At 28.9% G+C, this 13,989-nt stretch overlaps 2 protein-coding genes across 2 annotated transcripts; both read left to right on the forward strand.

Annotated features, from left to right (window-relative positions):
- The first annotated feature begins 267 nt into the window (after window positions 1-267).
- Window positions 268-7,089, forward strand: LOC108723238 (nuclear RNA export factor 1-like). Its single transcript, XM_018448805.1, has 10 exons — window positions 268-495; window positions 3,264-3,634; window positions 3,730-3,816; window positions 4,015-4,258; window positions 4,368-4,561; window positions 4,655-4,767; window positions 5,204-5,240; window positions 5,327-5,559; window positions 6,250-6,418; window positions 6,541-7,089. The coding sequence occupies exons 1-10, from the start codon at window positions 429-431 to the stop codon at window positions 6,973-6,975; spliced, it is 1,950 nt and encodes a 649-aa protein (XP_018304307.1). The 5' UTR covers window positions 268-428; the 3' UTR covers window positions 6,976-7,089.
- Window positions 7,090-11,498: 4,409 nt separating this feature from the next.
- Window positions 11,499-13,057, forward strand: Bka (FCF1 rRNA-processing protein Bka). The gene is made up of 5 exons (XM_018448971.1): window positions 11,499-11,607; window positions 12,113-12,195; window positions 12,281-12,352; window positions 12,490-12,799; window positions 12,914-13,057. Exons 1-5 carry the CDS (start codon window positions 11,605-11,607, stop codon window positions 13,055-13,057), a joined length of 612 nt encoding a protein of 203 aa, XP_018304473.1. The 5' UTR covers window positions 11,499-11,604.
- The last annotated feature ends 932 nt before the right edge of the window (window positions 13,058-13,989 follow it).

Consider the following 13,989-nt stretch of genomic DNA (forward strand, 5'->3'; position numbering starts at 1 on the left):
TATTGAAGAATTTTACAACAGTTGCAAAGCTGCTTTCTCTGCTGAACGCAGCCAATCATAAAACGGTTGCAAAACTGTTGAGTCTGCTGAACGCAGCTATTGGTCCGAGATCTCGGAGAGAGAAAGAATTAACCAATCACATTTAAACAATTTAGTCACACGATCAATGCGATTGGTCAATTCTTTCTTCATCCGAGATCTCGGACGGATTTCTAGCATCGTGGACACTGGGCTTAAGTCGGTGTGTTTAGGATAAGCGAAGTTAAAGAGTATGAGTAGGTTGGTGCAAATTATTCTTCAGCTATTTATCTTTAAAAGATACGTATCGTGAAGTAAAAATTGTGCGAGTTTGCACGTGCGAGCTAAAAGAGCTTTCGCTTGTTCTCTTAATAAAAAAATAAAAGAAGAACGCAAATCGAAAAAAGAAAATGCCGAAGGAGATGATCAAGCCGTGGGACGGTCGCAATAACCGACACGAGGACAAGACTTACTTCAGTGAGTACCTTCTTCAGCCTTTTTATCCGTTACGTATGATTTGGGATGTACGTCCAAGAGTTCCATTTTACGCATAATTTTATTCTTTAATATTTCATGAACAATAAGGGGTAATTATTTAGAATATTTCCCTCTCCTAAGATCTTAATAAAAATATACTCATTCGACGCGTTTTCACTCAAAATGAAAGAATCTGGCAGAAAAACGCAGTGGTCGGCCTCGTGAATCGAGTTATGCGTTAAAGTTGGAGACTTCAGAGGTTAAGATATCTGTTATCCCGACTGAATATAGCGCTATGTATACGTTCTGCTTTAATTACACAAATTCACTGCTTTAAAAACAAATTCTCTGCTTCACAAACACAAATTCACTGCTTTAAAAACACATTCACTGCTAATGCAAAGAATTTGTGTGCTGAAAGCAGTGAATTTTTGTTTTTAAAGCAATGAATTTGTGTTTGTAAAGCAATGAATTTGTGTTTTTAAAGCAGTGAACTTGTATAATTAAAGCAGAACGTATATATATAAAGTTGTATCGAATCGGGATGATTCCATACGCAACGGTTGCCAGGTCCCTCCGCTGGAGATTTCATATTTCGACTGGAGACCGGCCGATTGTTATTGCCTTTTGTTATTGCCTTTTGTTATTAATATTTGCCCAACATAAAGTATCATCACAATCACAGAGACCTTATTATTATTACAAGATTTATGCGTACAGTACGAACACAATTACAAACTTTTTTATTATTCGTAAAATAACAAAACTGCGAACATAATCACAGACTTTCTTATTACTTTCCACGTAATTTGAATGCAATTAATAAATATCTCGCACTAGCGAAAAACTGGAGATTTTTCCCATCTGCTGGAGAACTGGAGATTGGTCCAGTTCTCCAGCAGAAAACGAGTCTCCAGTCGAAATCTGGAAACCTGGCAACCGTAGTTGACGCAGATATCTTAATCTCTAAAATCTCGAACTTTAACGCTTAATAACTCGATCCATATGACTGACTGCTGCGTTTTTCTGCTTTTAAAGCAGTGAATTTGTGTCTATAAAGCAGAGAATTTGTGTAATTAAAGCAGAACGTATATATAGCGCTATATTAAGTCGGAATAACAGATATCTTAACCTCTAAAGTCTCGAACTTTGACGCTTAATAACTCGATTCACGAGGCCGACCGCCGCGTTTTTTTTTTTGCCAGATTCTTTCGTTTTGAGTGAAAACGCGTCGAATGAGTATATTTTTTATTAAGATTTTAGGTGGGGGGGTATTCTAAATAATTACCCTTCAACAATGTCCGTCCTGTGTCTTCGACATCCATGTCATGCAGATAATTCCTGCATATCTCTTAACATTCGTTTGCTCGCATCTTTTTTTTATTCGCGAGACTGTTGATGAGAAAAAACAAAGATTTATGTGATTTATTTTTACATGCTTTTTGACCACGCGGATTGATAAAATCAGTTGAGCGATACATGGAAAAGAACTACTCGAGAAAAAAAGCATTGAATTTGTTTTTCATATCAAAAGTACAGATAATTTCGTCAAGATATATAATATAGATACTTTATCACATGGTGATAGAAATCGTTCTGAGATCTTTAATGGAGAAAGAATTAATAAATCACATTTGAACAATTTAAATATGATTGATTAATTCAAATCGGCTGATTAATTAGTGCGATGGATCAATTCTTTGGCGTGGACAACATGTGACTTTACATGTTGCAAGATCGGCCAGACGAGTTTCCAGATTTCTGAATTCAAAGTTTAATTTCATGTGCATGATTAAGAAATTGGAATATACTGTGAATTAAAGAATAAGAGAATTTCAGCTTAATGATTTAAATTATTTAAAAGATGGGCAAAGTTATTTTAAAAGGAATAATTTATCAAAATATTTAATATCTCCCGTCCTATTTCAAGGAGAAATTGAAGGTGTTAAATTCTCACCAATCAGTGAATTTAAAAAAAAAAATTAATTATTTTTCTGTTAAAGATCTCCGACCAATTTCTAGCATTTGTTCATTGACTGCGATCAGCAGAAAAAGTAGCTTTGCAATTGTAAGTTTCTTTCTACAATTGGTTTAGAGTTCCAATAAGAAAGGACAAGACCAATTATATTAAAGAATTTACAAGACACCTTTCGAAATGATTGTTTGATATCAAAATATAAATAATTATTATTTAAAAATAAATTTATTTTTATCTTTATATTTATAAATACACATTCTCTTATATTCCTCCCCCCAAACATAAAGTTGTTTTAGATCTGAAAATGGTCACATTAAGCATTGTGAATATAAGATTAAGTATGGTCAGATAATTGCAAAAATTTTTATATTTATCACTGCACTTACGCAATTTTTTAACATGTGATTCAAGAATTTTGAAATATATTTGATATTCTTTTTGTACTGCTATTTTATGTTGCATCTAATTTTTCTAACACTTGTATAATGATAATAATAATAATAATAATGATAATAATAGTAATACAATAATAAGATTTAAGCACTATATAAAGATATTTTATACAAACCTATATATATATATATATATGTGTATGTATATAACTACTGTGTTATTCCAAGGTTATCTACACAATTATTATGAATTTTTCAGATTGTGAAAACTTTATGAAGAGTAATAATCAACAATCGCTGAATATTAAAGAGATGAATTTTGTTCGAAATGAATGTTTCATGATAAAAATAATCATTTTTTTATAATTTTACTGCTTTATTCTATTATCTATTTTTAGATTATAATAATCAAGTAGGAAGACCTGTAGGAAGAGATAGAAGATTTCATGTTGGTCCCATCAAGCATCATGTATCGTTCAGGATTCATAGACCAAACAATCTAATATCACATAATTTGGCATTTGCGAATTTGGACAACGACATTTCGATGACTTCTAATAACAATACGAGACAAATGATAATCAACCAGAGAGATAGAGAAAGAGGTGATAGAATTTGGCGTACTGTTTATCATGGAGGAAACAGTCCTGTGCCCAATTTCAAGGGAGTTCAATTTCAAGGGATTCAAGGAAGGAATTTTAAGGGAGATCAATCAAATTCTAGGATGCAACCTTTTTTTTTGAAAGAATCCAATGGGTATAGAATTAATGTAAGTATATTTCTGTAATTATAAATCATACTCAAGTATCAGTACTCAAGTATGTGTATATAGATGTGAAATAAATTTCTATTTGTATTTTACAGATACCATACGGCCATAAGTATGAAAGGGATTATATTATAAATACCCTTTTGAATTATATGGCACCTAAAGTATTCGTTCCTATAATGGTACGTGATATGTCTTTTTTAGGAGAAATCTATATTTTTTATTTAATACATGTCTTAATGTCTCTAATCATTTCTTAATACGACATATGGATAAATATCAATAAAATTCAAATCATATATAGTAATAGATGTACATATGTAAATAAAAATCAGTTAAAAACCATGAACCTTGTAACTAAAGCAAAAATTTATTCGCAGTACAAAAAAACAAGAATTGACGCTTGTTTCTACATAGACGATCATAAGATAGCGAATGCATTGCTAAAGTGTGATCGAAAAATTACGATGAGTAATGGATTTAAACTGCGAGTGAAGGTAAAACCAGAATTTCCAGTCTGCGATATTGATGACGAAGTAAAGGAACGATTGAAGCAAGCAATGGCTAAGAGATATAGACAAGACACCAAGGCTTTGGATTTGTCCAAGTTTCATCTTGATTCTGGTAAGAATAAAAAGTTATGAAACTATAAATATAATGAAGATGATAATATAATAATTAATATTAGTTAATGTAATTTAGAGGTTTTAACATACATGTATTTATCTTACAGATCTTTGCTCTGATTATTTTTATGCACTGTCCTATCCTGTTATGATGATGACTGTATTGGATATTATGGCGGAGCACATACCGAATTTAGAAGCTTTGAATTTGGAAGGAAATAAGCTGCAGAATGTTGAGAGACTCAGTATGCTAACCAAGAAATTCTTAAAATTGAAGATTCTTCATATGGGTGATAATAAGGTGAGTTTAGATAAATAAGAGAATATATACCTATAACATAATCATCAACATAATATTCGGTTTTAATAACCTTAAGTTAATTGCATATTCTAGATTAGAGATATTTATCAACTAGATGCTATTAAGGACCTAAAACTAAACGAATTGAAGTTATCTGGAAATCCTGTCTGTAACAAGTATAAATCTCGACAAAATGACTACGTTAGGTAATGTATTTTTTCAACGTAATCTTTTCTTTTACTGAGAAGTATTAAATTTCACAAGAAGTATTAAAAATAATCTGCTAATCTCTATTCGTGAGATGGTATTTCGACAGAGATCATGTTATATTTATTTTGAAAACTTTCAAGTAATCTTTTTTAAATTAAGCTTAATTCTCCATTAAATTAAACAACGTTTACTATATGATACATTAAATAGAACATTTATTATTACATATATAAAAGTAAATGTTCTGTTTAATAACACATACACACACACACACACAAATGTGTAAAATTTATCATTAAATTACAAGTTTTTTTATTTAAAAAAACTTTAATTTTTTAATTTCAAGTAAACAATTTATATCTGTTTCTGTTATTTAATAAAGCTTTGTGTTTTTGTTATTTGAACCAAGTGAACTTTCCTTTTTAATTATAGAGATATTCGAAGACGATTCCCAAGATTACTGTTTCTGGTGAGTATATCATGCATACTGTTATATATTCATAATTGAAATCTCTTTTCTCATGTAACATAATTTTTTATTATGTTATTGAACAGGATGGCACAGAATTACCACGACCGATTGTCTTCGATATAGTTGATGAAGATGCCAACATTCCTCTATCACAGAAGATGTTTGTCGCTGTCGATGTAAAAGTACAAGAAATCGCTAAGCGATTTTTATTATTATATTTTACAGTATTCGATAGTGAGAATCGTCAACCTCTACTGGACGCATATGACGAACATGCATGCTTCAGCATGACAATAAGCATTTCTCATAATAACAAGTGAGTATTTGTGCAACGTTGCAATGCTTTATTTTTTCTTTAACGAAATTCTCCATTTAAAAAAGTAGAAAGGAGTTTCATAACTCTTTTCATCTTTTAACACACAGAAATTTTTGGTCATTTACATCTTTTAAATAATAAATAATGGGAATAAAATATAAATTTCGCAATAGAGCTTAAATGATAAAAGGAAGTAGCTGTAAGTAAAAAATGAAGGAATGTTGATTTATTTTCTATGTTGTTAATTAATCGACATTGAGGTTACATTGCTCAATATGTAATCTATAAACAGAATAATTTATAAATATTTCATATTCTAATATGAAAATGATACGCCGAAATTTTATTTTTTTAATTCCAATAATTTTTTCAACTTCATTCCTTCACATGAATATAGTTTTCCAAAATTTTTATATTTTGTTCGCGATTAAATTACTTAAAACCTTCCATTTCATAAGATTTAAGCTATTGTAGAAGATTAAGGAAAATTATACTATAAAATTTGAAAAAAATTTATGAATGTTTACATATTAATTATAAACTTATTTTTAATATTTGATGAAGTTCCTATATTATGTGAAAAGATTAGAGAATCGTTTCAAGTATTTTTGTATTATGAATATATTCTTAACATTTTTAGTATTGAGTGATGGTACAATTAGAAATTATTGAACTAAAATTATTTTTCAGATTAAATGGGTATCATTTAGAGAATCGAAACCTATTCAAAATAAACGATACGGTCAGAAGACAGAAATTTTTGAAACAGGGTAGATTACCTGTAGTTTCTTTTATATCAGAAATTCCACGAACAAAGCATCTGTTGAGTACTTTTACCATGGACATCTCTCTTGCTACAGTAAGTAGCTATTTGTTACTACGAGTGGCCATATACTGTTGTGTATTATACATTATATAAAAGATAAAGAGATATATAAGAAACAAAGATAGACTTATAATTTATTTTTTATTTAACCACAGCAAACAATGATGTTCATTACAATAACAGGCTACGTTCAACTTGATAACAAGGAAGAACCTATCCACTATTTCAACCGAACATTTATAATTGTTCCGAAGGATGAAGGGTATTGTATTCAGAATGAGCAGTTGCATATTAGTCAGCTGCCTGAGTCGCAATTAAACCAACTGCACCAGCAACTAAATCAGTTAGAAAATCAACAAATCCAATCGGAAACGCCAGCCCTGAGTTCCGTAGAAGTAACGAATCCCGTGGCAACGGAGCCCAATGACGAAATGAAGCAGCAGATGACATTAACGTTAAGTCAACAGACAAATATGAATCTGGAATGGAGCTTGAAATGCTTACAAGATACTCAGTGGAACTATGACAATGCAGTCTCTGCTTTTATTTTAAATCGTGAACAGATACCATCACAAGCGTTTACAAAGTAAACATATGTGAGTAAGAAAATTCATAACTGTGATAATAACTTGTAAGAAAAGTTCAAGCTTCTTGTGAAAATCAAACTCCATTTCATTTCATTTCATTTATATTGCATTTGTTTCCACGGGTATATTTATTTTGATATAGGATATCGAAATAGAGCATCTGGATATTTATGTTACTTGCCAGTTTTGTATTTTTGCAACGAAGAATAATTATTAATTTTTGCGAAGAAAGAAAAGTACTAGAAAAAGTAATTTATATTAAAAGCTACATTATAACTCTATTAGAAAAATACTTTAGAATCGTATACAGAATCGTCTTGTTTTGTTTATAATGAACTTATGAAATATTGCATACAGTATATCCTCAAGAAAGTTGTTAAAAATCATAATTTTGATTGAAATTACAATTTCAATATCATATGATTAATAAGAAATATCATCAGTAAGAAAGATATGGTCAGTAAAAAAGATCATTGACTGCGGACACAACATTTGAATAAGCACTTAGTAATTATTGCCTGTGATTAGAGTAGGCCTTTATATTTCTAAATCTATATGGATATATCAATGACGATGCTCGTTCAACTGTTATGTTCTTGTCACTGATAAGAACAATATACTCACATTTTTTATTATGATTTTTGACAAATTTCATATATAGTATGTATATATATATGTATGTGTGTGTGTGTATATATATATATATAGACACAATATGTATATGTATACATATTTATATTTGACAGCACTATAATGAAAATTGTAACAAATTATATATCAGTTTTTTTTTTCTGAAAAATTGTGTTTTGTGAAAGCTTACAATATAATTGTAAATGTTAGGAATAGTTAGAAATAGTTGGTAGTATGTTACAAATAGTTGGAATTGATTTAAAATATAAATATCATTAAAATTGTAATAAAATAAAAATTTTTGGGCATGTGTGTGTATGATGTATGAAATCACTCATCATCATATGATGAAAGTGACTAACTGAATATTCCCAAAAATTTTTATTTCTTTAAAATAGTAATTTGTATTTTTTCGTTGGTGCTGTTAATTGATAAGTATACTATGTATAAATTAAAATATAGATTATAATATGCATCTGAAAGCAAAACAAAGCGAATTCTTGATATATGATGATTAATACAGAAATATCGTAGTGATTCTACATATATAACAAGTAATATTTTTTTACAAACGTTCAATTGTCAGATTTTGATATTTTTTGATATGTAAAAACATTATTACATATTATTTGGTATGAAAACATAATTATTTAACAATATAAAAAGGAAAGAGCTACAAGCCAATGACAATTATATATAATAAATAAACAAACGTTTCTATCTCTTCTATTAACTATATATAATTGTCATTGACTTGCAGCTCTTTCCTTTGTATATTGTTATTTAAAACGGTTGAGCTTTTTCTTTACAATTTTAATTATATAATTATTTCTTATCACACATTTATAAGCGTTTGCAATATAGGTTATAAAGCAGAGTTGGGACTTAGTTGCACATTTCGGCCGATTTTCAGCTTGGTTCCTGCCCCTTATCTCATCAATCCGCGCGTAACCTAAGTGCCGATCGGCAGGAACTAAGCTGAAAATCGGCCGAAATGTGCAACTAAATCCCAGCTCTATTCTAAAGTACAAATTCTTTCATTTCGTCGAAAGTATGAAGTATGAATATAAAGAAAAGTTTATGTTTCACATATTAGCGTTTTTATATTGCCGATTCGTCAATACTTCATGTATCTTCAATATATTTTATATATATACATATATATATATAAATTAAATTTTTTTAAACTAAATTTACAGAACAGGTAAAAAAGAAGTATTGATACTTTTTATTTTTAAAAAATGTAAAAACATAAGAGATTTTATAGAAACGATTTATATATTATAAAAGAAAGCTAGATTCTATACTGTACATGTATACAAAGTGGCGCACGAAGTGTCATAGATTTGCATATGATAAATTTATTTTTAACAAAATTAGTATACAAATGATATAGAATTACCAAAGCTTGAAAATTTGATAAATAAAAGGAGCATGTAATATTTTGCTACCCTGTATATTTCACACATAAAAAATCAAAAAGTATTTCTCTGAAGAGAAAAAGATCTCTCAGTTAGTGTACCTGTAACAAAAGTATTCTCTGTAATTATTTATATCTAACACTGTATAGTTACATTTTACGTTTACAGATTGCATCTAAATTATCTAACACCGTACAGTTACATTTTACGTTTACAGATTGCATCTAAAAGATTAAATGAAAGAAAGATACTCTGTTCCTTTTATATATCTAAAATTATTCGATTTCTCAAATGTAGAATTATTTATATGCTCTGTTAACTGAATTTTATCATGCGCACAGATAAAAGTCAGATTTTCGCATATATGCTTAAATTTATAGAAAGTCTCAGGTATAATAATTCAATTAATAGAATATTTTAGTGACGTACAATAACAAATGATGTACAACTTCTTTAAGTAACAACTATCTTTAAGAAGATAAATGATATAACTTTGTAGAAAGTATAACCAAACAATTTCTCAGAATTATTACTTCGCATATATATCGATACATATACATCGCAATTAAATGGCTTTTTATAAATGGTAAATAGTATCATAGGATACATATTTTGTGCGTCTATAAAACACTAGGCATGTATTAGGTGAAACAGATCTCACTTACATTATGTGAGTATGAATTATTCGACTGGAAAATATTCGTGATGGATTCAATTTTTTTTGTAATATTTTGCGATACGTGTTAGTTTTGCGTGCAAAACAAAATACAACTTTTAGTTTGTATCATATTGAGAATATGATTTGGATTTCACACCACGTATACATACATCACGAAAAGTTGGAAACTTCGTATACTAGGACGATGTTCTAACAATTTTGATTACAGAACAATATCCTGATACTCCTAAGTGGAATTTGTCGAAGTCCAAAGACACATTACGTGTCTTTGAGAAAATGTCAAATTGCAGTTCGAATCCCAGATATCATCTGGTGCATTTGCATTCAGGTGGAAGATTCAGCGTAACTCTTTTGAAGGACATAGACTTCGTTATTAAAACGAGGTGAATAAACTTATATAAGATGCAGCAGTTGGTTAAGCACATCAAAGCCTACAATAGTGGGTGTTACGTATCTTCATTTCTCTTCAACGAAGAGATATTTTATGTGCTTAAGAAACAAAACTGCTCTTTGGTGTGTGCAGATGTGTTGTTAAATACACATTTAAATCAAATTACACTTATTAATGACAACTCGTCTATAATATGAGAGATTATAATATCATAAACGTCTAAATGATGAATAAAAACAGAGAGAAATAATTTATACTCACATATTAGTATGCGACAATTTAAAAAAATGTACGCATGTATTTTGACTGGATAATGACATGTGCAAAGTATCCAAAAGACTAATACGATACTATTCATAAACATAAAATATATAAATGATTGATGTAATCGGAAAACTGAATATTCTTTTTTATGTTGATAAACATGATAGATAAAAGTATTTGCTCACTCTATCTCCTATAGTAGAATTAAAACGTGATTTAGGCGTATAAAAAAGATATGTACAAAAATTGAGACAAATATAATACTTTTAAGCAGAAATGTGTTTTTGATTTGTAAAACTTATGCAAATGTACAAAATTGTGCAAGTAGAAAAATCTATTGATATAAGTATTACATAAATAATCATTATCATTCGTATTTCGCAAGAGAAAATGAATAAATGTTATTGAATTATTAATTATAAATGTAATTAATAAAGGTTAACGATATATAAAAAAAACGATATGTAATACATAATGTAAATACCTTTATTAATAAGCGGCATTAATGTATTAAGAATTGCTTGTACAGACAATACTCGACAGTAAAATGAATAAAAGAAATGATATTTTATAAAACATATATTTCTTATTTATATAAATTTTGATCTGGAAAGCCTTTTCTTAAAAGGCTCTCTAAATCTGGAAGAAATAAGTTATTATGTCATAAAGATCTCTCACACGATCAATAATACTGACCAACAAATACTGACGGTGTGTTATTGTGATTAGTATTTACAGATTATAAATAATGTAGAACATTAGTCAATCAAAGTTGATTATTCATCTTTGTCTAATCCACGTAATACGGAAAAGAATTACAAAAACGTGGACATTACCCTACGAGGTTTGGTACATGAAAAAGGCCGGGATATCCACTTTCGAGTCTCAGGTTTCTCTCTGCAGATTTTGACTACGTTTATACTGTGCATTTAGGCCGCGGCCTATACAATAGACGTTCTTGTTTATCCTGTATATTAAACAAAGACACCTATCGTATAGGTCGCAGACTAAGCGCACGGTGTAAACGCAGCCTTTATCTTGAACGCAGCCCTGAGCTGAGGATTTAGTACAGACACGAACCACATCTACTTTCGACGATTTTATCGATAGTATCAGAAAATACTAGAGGGTCTGTATTCTAACCTAATCCTATTCGTCGTCGTTTGCAATGTTTACATGTGCTTAATGCTTTTCATGCAGAATTCTTCGGAGTAATTGATCAGTTTAGAAAACGTCTATAAGAAATAATGGTAAGATCTTTTTTTAATTAACGTTAATATATGTATATATATTTGATTGTTTAATTTTGTATTTTTGGAGGTTATTATTGATAAATCTTTAATATGATAAAAATATGACACAATTGTACTTTAATTTAAATGAATGTATCGTCATAATATAGTGATAATATAATCATATTGTTAAATAGTATTTGTGATCATGTTTGTATATTACTGCCAGTCTATAAGGACTATAAACTGAAAGTCTATAAGGCCGGAATCAGACTACGCATTAAAGATTAAGATCGAAGATTGAAGATTGAAATTTGACTAATGAGGGCAAAGGAATTTTAGCTCTTATTGTTTTGATTGGTCAAATTTCAATCTTTCAATCTTCAATCTCAATCTTTAATGCCTAGTCTGATTCTGGCCTAAGGACTATAAGTAGTTCCCATTACGTATACTATACTGTACTAACAACTGGCAGTAATATATGAACATGGTCTGTACAACATTCGTTGAAATTATGTTACAGGGGAAAAATAAGAAAACGCGTAAAGTTGTAATGCAGAGATTTGCTCAAATGAAAAGGATGATTAGTCTGAGTGATTCACGAATGTAAGTTGATATCCCATATGATCTTTGACAAATCATTATTATTTTATAAATTGTGAAAAGAATTAAAATGAATTTCTTTTTATAGAAAGCCAGAAAAGCGATTGCCATCGAAGAAAACTCCGAAAGAGGATAAGACTAAAATAAAAGTTACAGAAACGTAAGTAATGTTATAAATTGATATTTTATATTATTTTTAACATAAATATTTTTGCATTTGATATTATGAAATTATTATTCATTATAAAACATGTTTTTATACTTTTTTTGAAACTATGAGGTACTTTTTTCTTTCAGGCCACAGCAATCCTCTGCATTATTCTTTCAATATAACACACAACTTGGACCACCATACCATATTTTAATTGACACAAACTTTATTAACTTTTCTATTAAAAATAAATTAGATATAATAGAAAACATGATGGAATGTCTCTATGCAAAGTGTATACCATATATAACTGATTGTGTAATGGGTGAGTTGGAGAAGCTTGGACAAAAGTATAAATTGGCATTGAAAATTATCAAGGATTCGCGATTCGAAAGATTAAAATGTATGCATAAGGGAACCTATGCAGATGATTGTCTTGTAAACAGAGTAACACAAGTAAGTACAGACTATAGAATTTTATTGTGTACAATAATTTTTTTGATAATATAAATTTACTTAATTGTGATTGGTATAAATAAAAAAATTATGTGCGTTGTATTATTATTTCAGCATAAATGTTATATTGTTGCAACAAATGATAAAGATTTGAAAAGAAGAATTCGGAAGATACCAGGTGTGCCAATAATGTACATATCTCAGCATAGATTTACAATAGAAAGAATGCCGGATGCTTATGGTGCACCCAAGAGATAAGAGTAAAATTTATTGAATCAATTTCTCTTTTAACAGTTATTTTTTGTACATGTACAAAAGTGTACACTTTATTAATAAAATTTGTACTATATATTGGTATGTTATTTATTCAAATAGAAATTTAATTATTTTACTTATTTTTTAGAAAAAAAAAAAAATTAATAGAAATATTAACAATAAAAATCTCATTTCTAGACCGTATATATGAGAACACGATCGATAAACTGGAAGCCTATACCGGTCGAAGCTAGATCTTTTAATGCTTTTAAATAATGTTTAATGTGAATTATATATATACTATATCTTGCATATATACCATATTTGTAGTCCTTCAAACTGCACACCGAATTTGGTTTTTCAGACTTATAAATATAATTAAACTACTGGAATAATACGAATTAAATTAATTGACAAAAATTAATTGACAATTTTGATGCACGGCATCATATTAGCAAGATGTTAATGTGTTGAAAAACTGTAAATAAATTTATTGCGAAAAATATTACCTCGGCCGGGAGTCGAACCCGGATCTTTTGTATTTCGTACAAGCATCCTAAGCCATTAAACTACCGAGGTGATAACAGAAATATTGTTTTGTCGTTCACGAAATGATATTTTATTTGTAATGTACAGGTTTTACCACTGAGCTTACGCGATATGGTGAAAAAAAGCGGAGATATAAATTTCTCCTCTGTACTGGTTTTGCAGTATCAAATTTTATCAAATTCTGTTATGAATAGTGATAAAACATTTCTATCAAAATATAACTATTATTATGATTATTTTTTGTTTGACTTAGTTTTTAAATAATAATCCAATAAATGTTTTAATACAAAAATAGTAACTTTCTCTATATTAACAGCAATAACAAATTTCTATTTTTATCTAAATAAATTATTTTCTCTGGAATATATATATATATATATATAACT

Source organism: Mycetomoellerius zeteki, unplaced genomic scaffold (genome assembly GCF_001594055.1).
Source record: "Mycetomoellerius zeteki isolate Tzet28-1 unplaced genomic scaffold, Tzet1.0 scaffold228, whole genome shotgun sequence".
Taxonomy (NCBI): Eukaryota; Metazoa; Arthropoda; class Insecta; order Hymenoptera; family Formicidae; genus Mycetomoellerius; species Mycetomoellerius zeteki.

What these genes read in the sequence shown, in the direction of transcription:
- LOC108723238 (XM_018448805.1), top strand. Translation starts at nt 429, where the DNA reads ATGCCGAAGGAGATGATCAAGCCGTGGGACGGTCGCAATAACCGACAC. An exon ending in CAAGTTTCATCTTGATTCTG is followed by an intron (nt 4,259 to 4,367) that starts GTAAGAATAAAA and finishes TTTATCTTACAG; the next exon opens with ATCTTTGCTCTGATTATTTT. An exon ending in AGCATTTCTCATAATAACAA is followed by an intron (nt 5,560 to 6,249) that starts GTGAGTATTTGT and finishes ATTATTTTTCAG; the next exon opens with ATTAAATGGGTATCATTTAG.
- Bka (XM_018448971.1), top strand. An exon ending in AGTCTGAGTGATTCACGAAT is followed by an intron (nt 12,196 to 12,280) that starts GTAAGTTGATAT and finishes TTCTTTTTATAG; the next exon opens with AAAGCCAGAAAAGCGATTGC. An exon ending in AAAATAAAAGTTACAGAAAC is followed by an intron (nt 12,353 to 12,489) that starts GTAAGTAATGTT and finishes TTTTTCTTTCAG; the next exon opens with GCCACAGCAATCCTCTGCAT.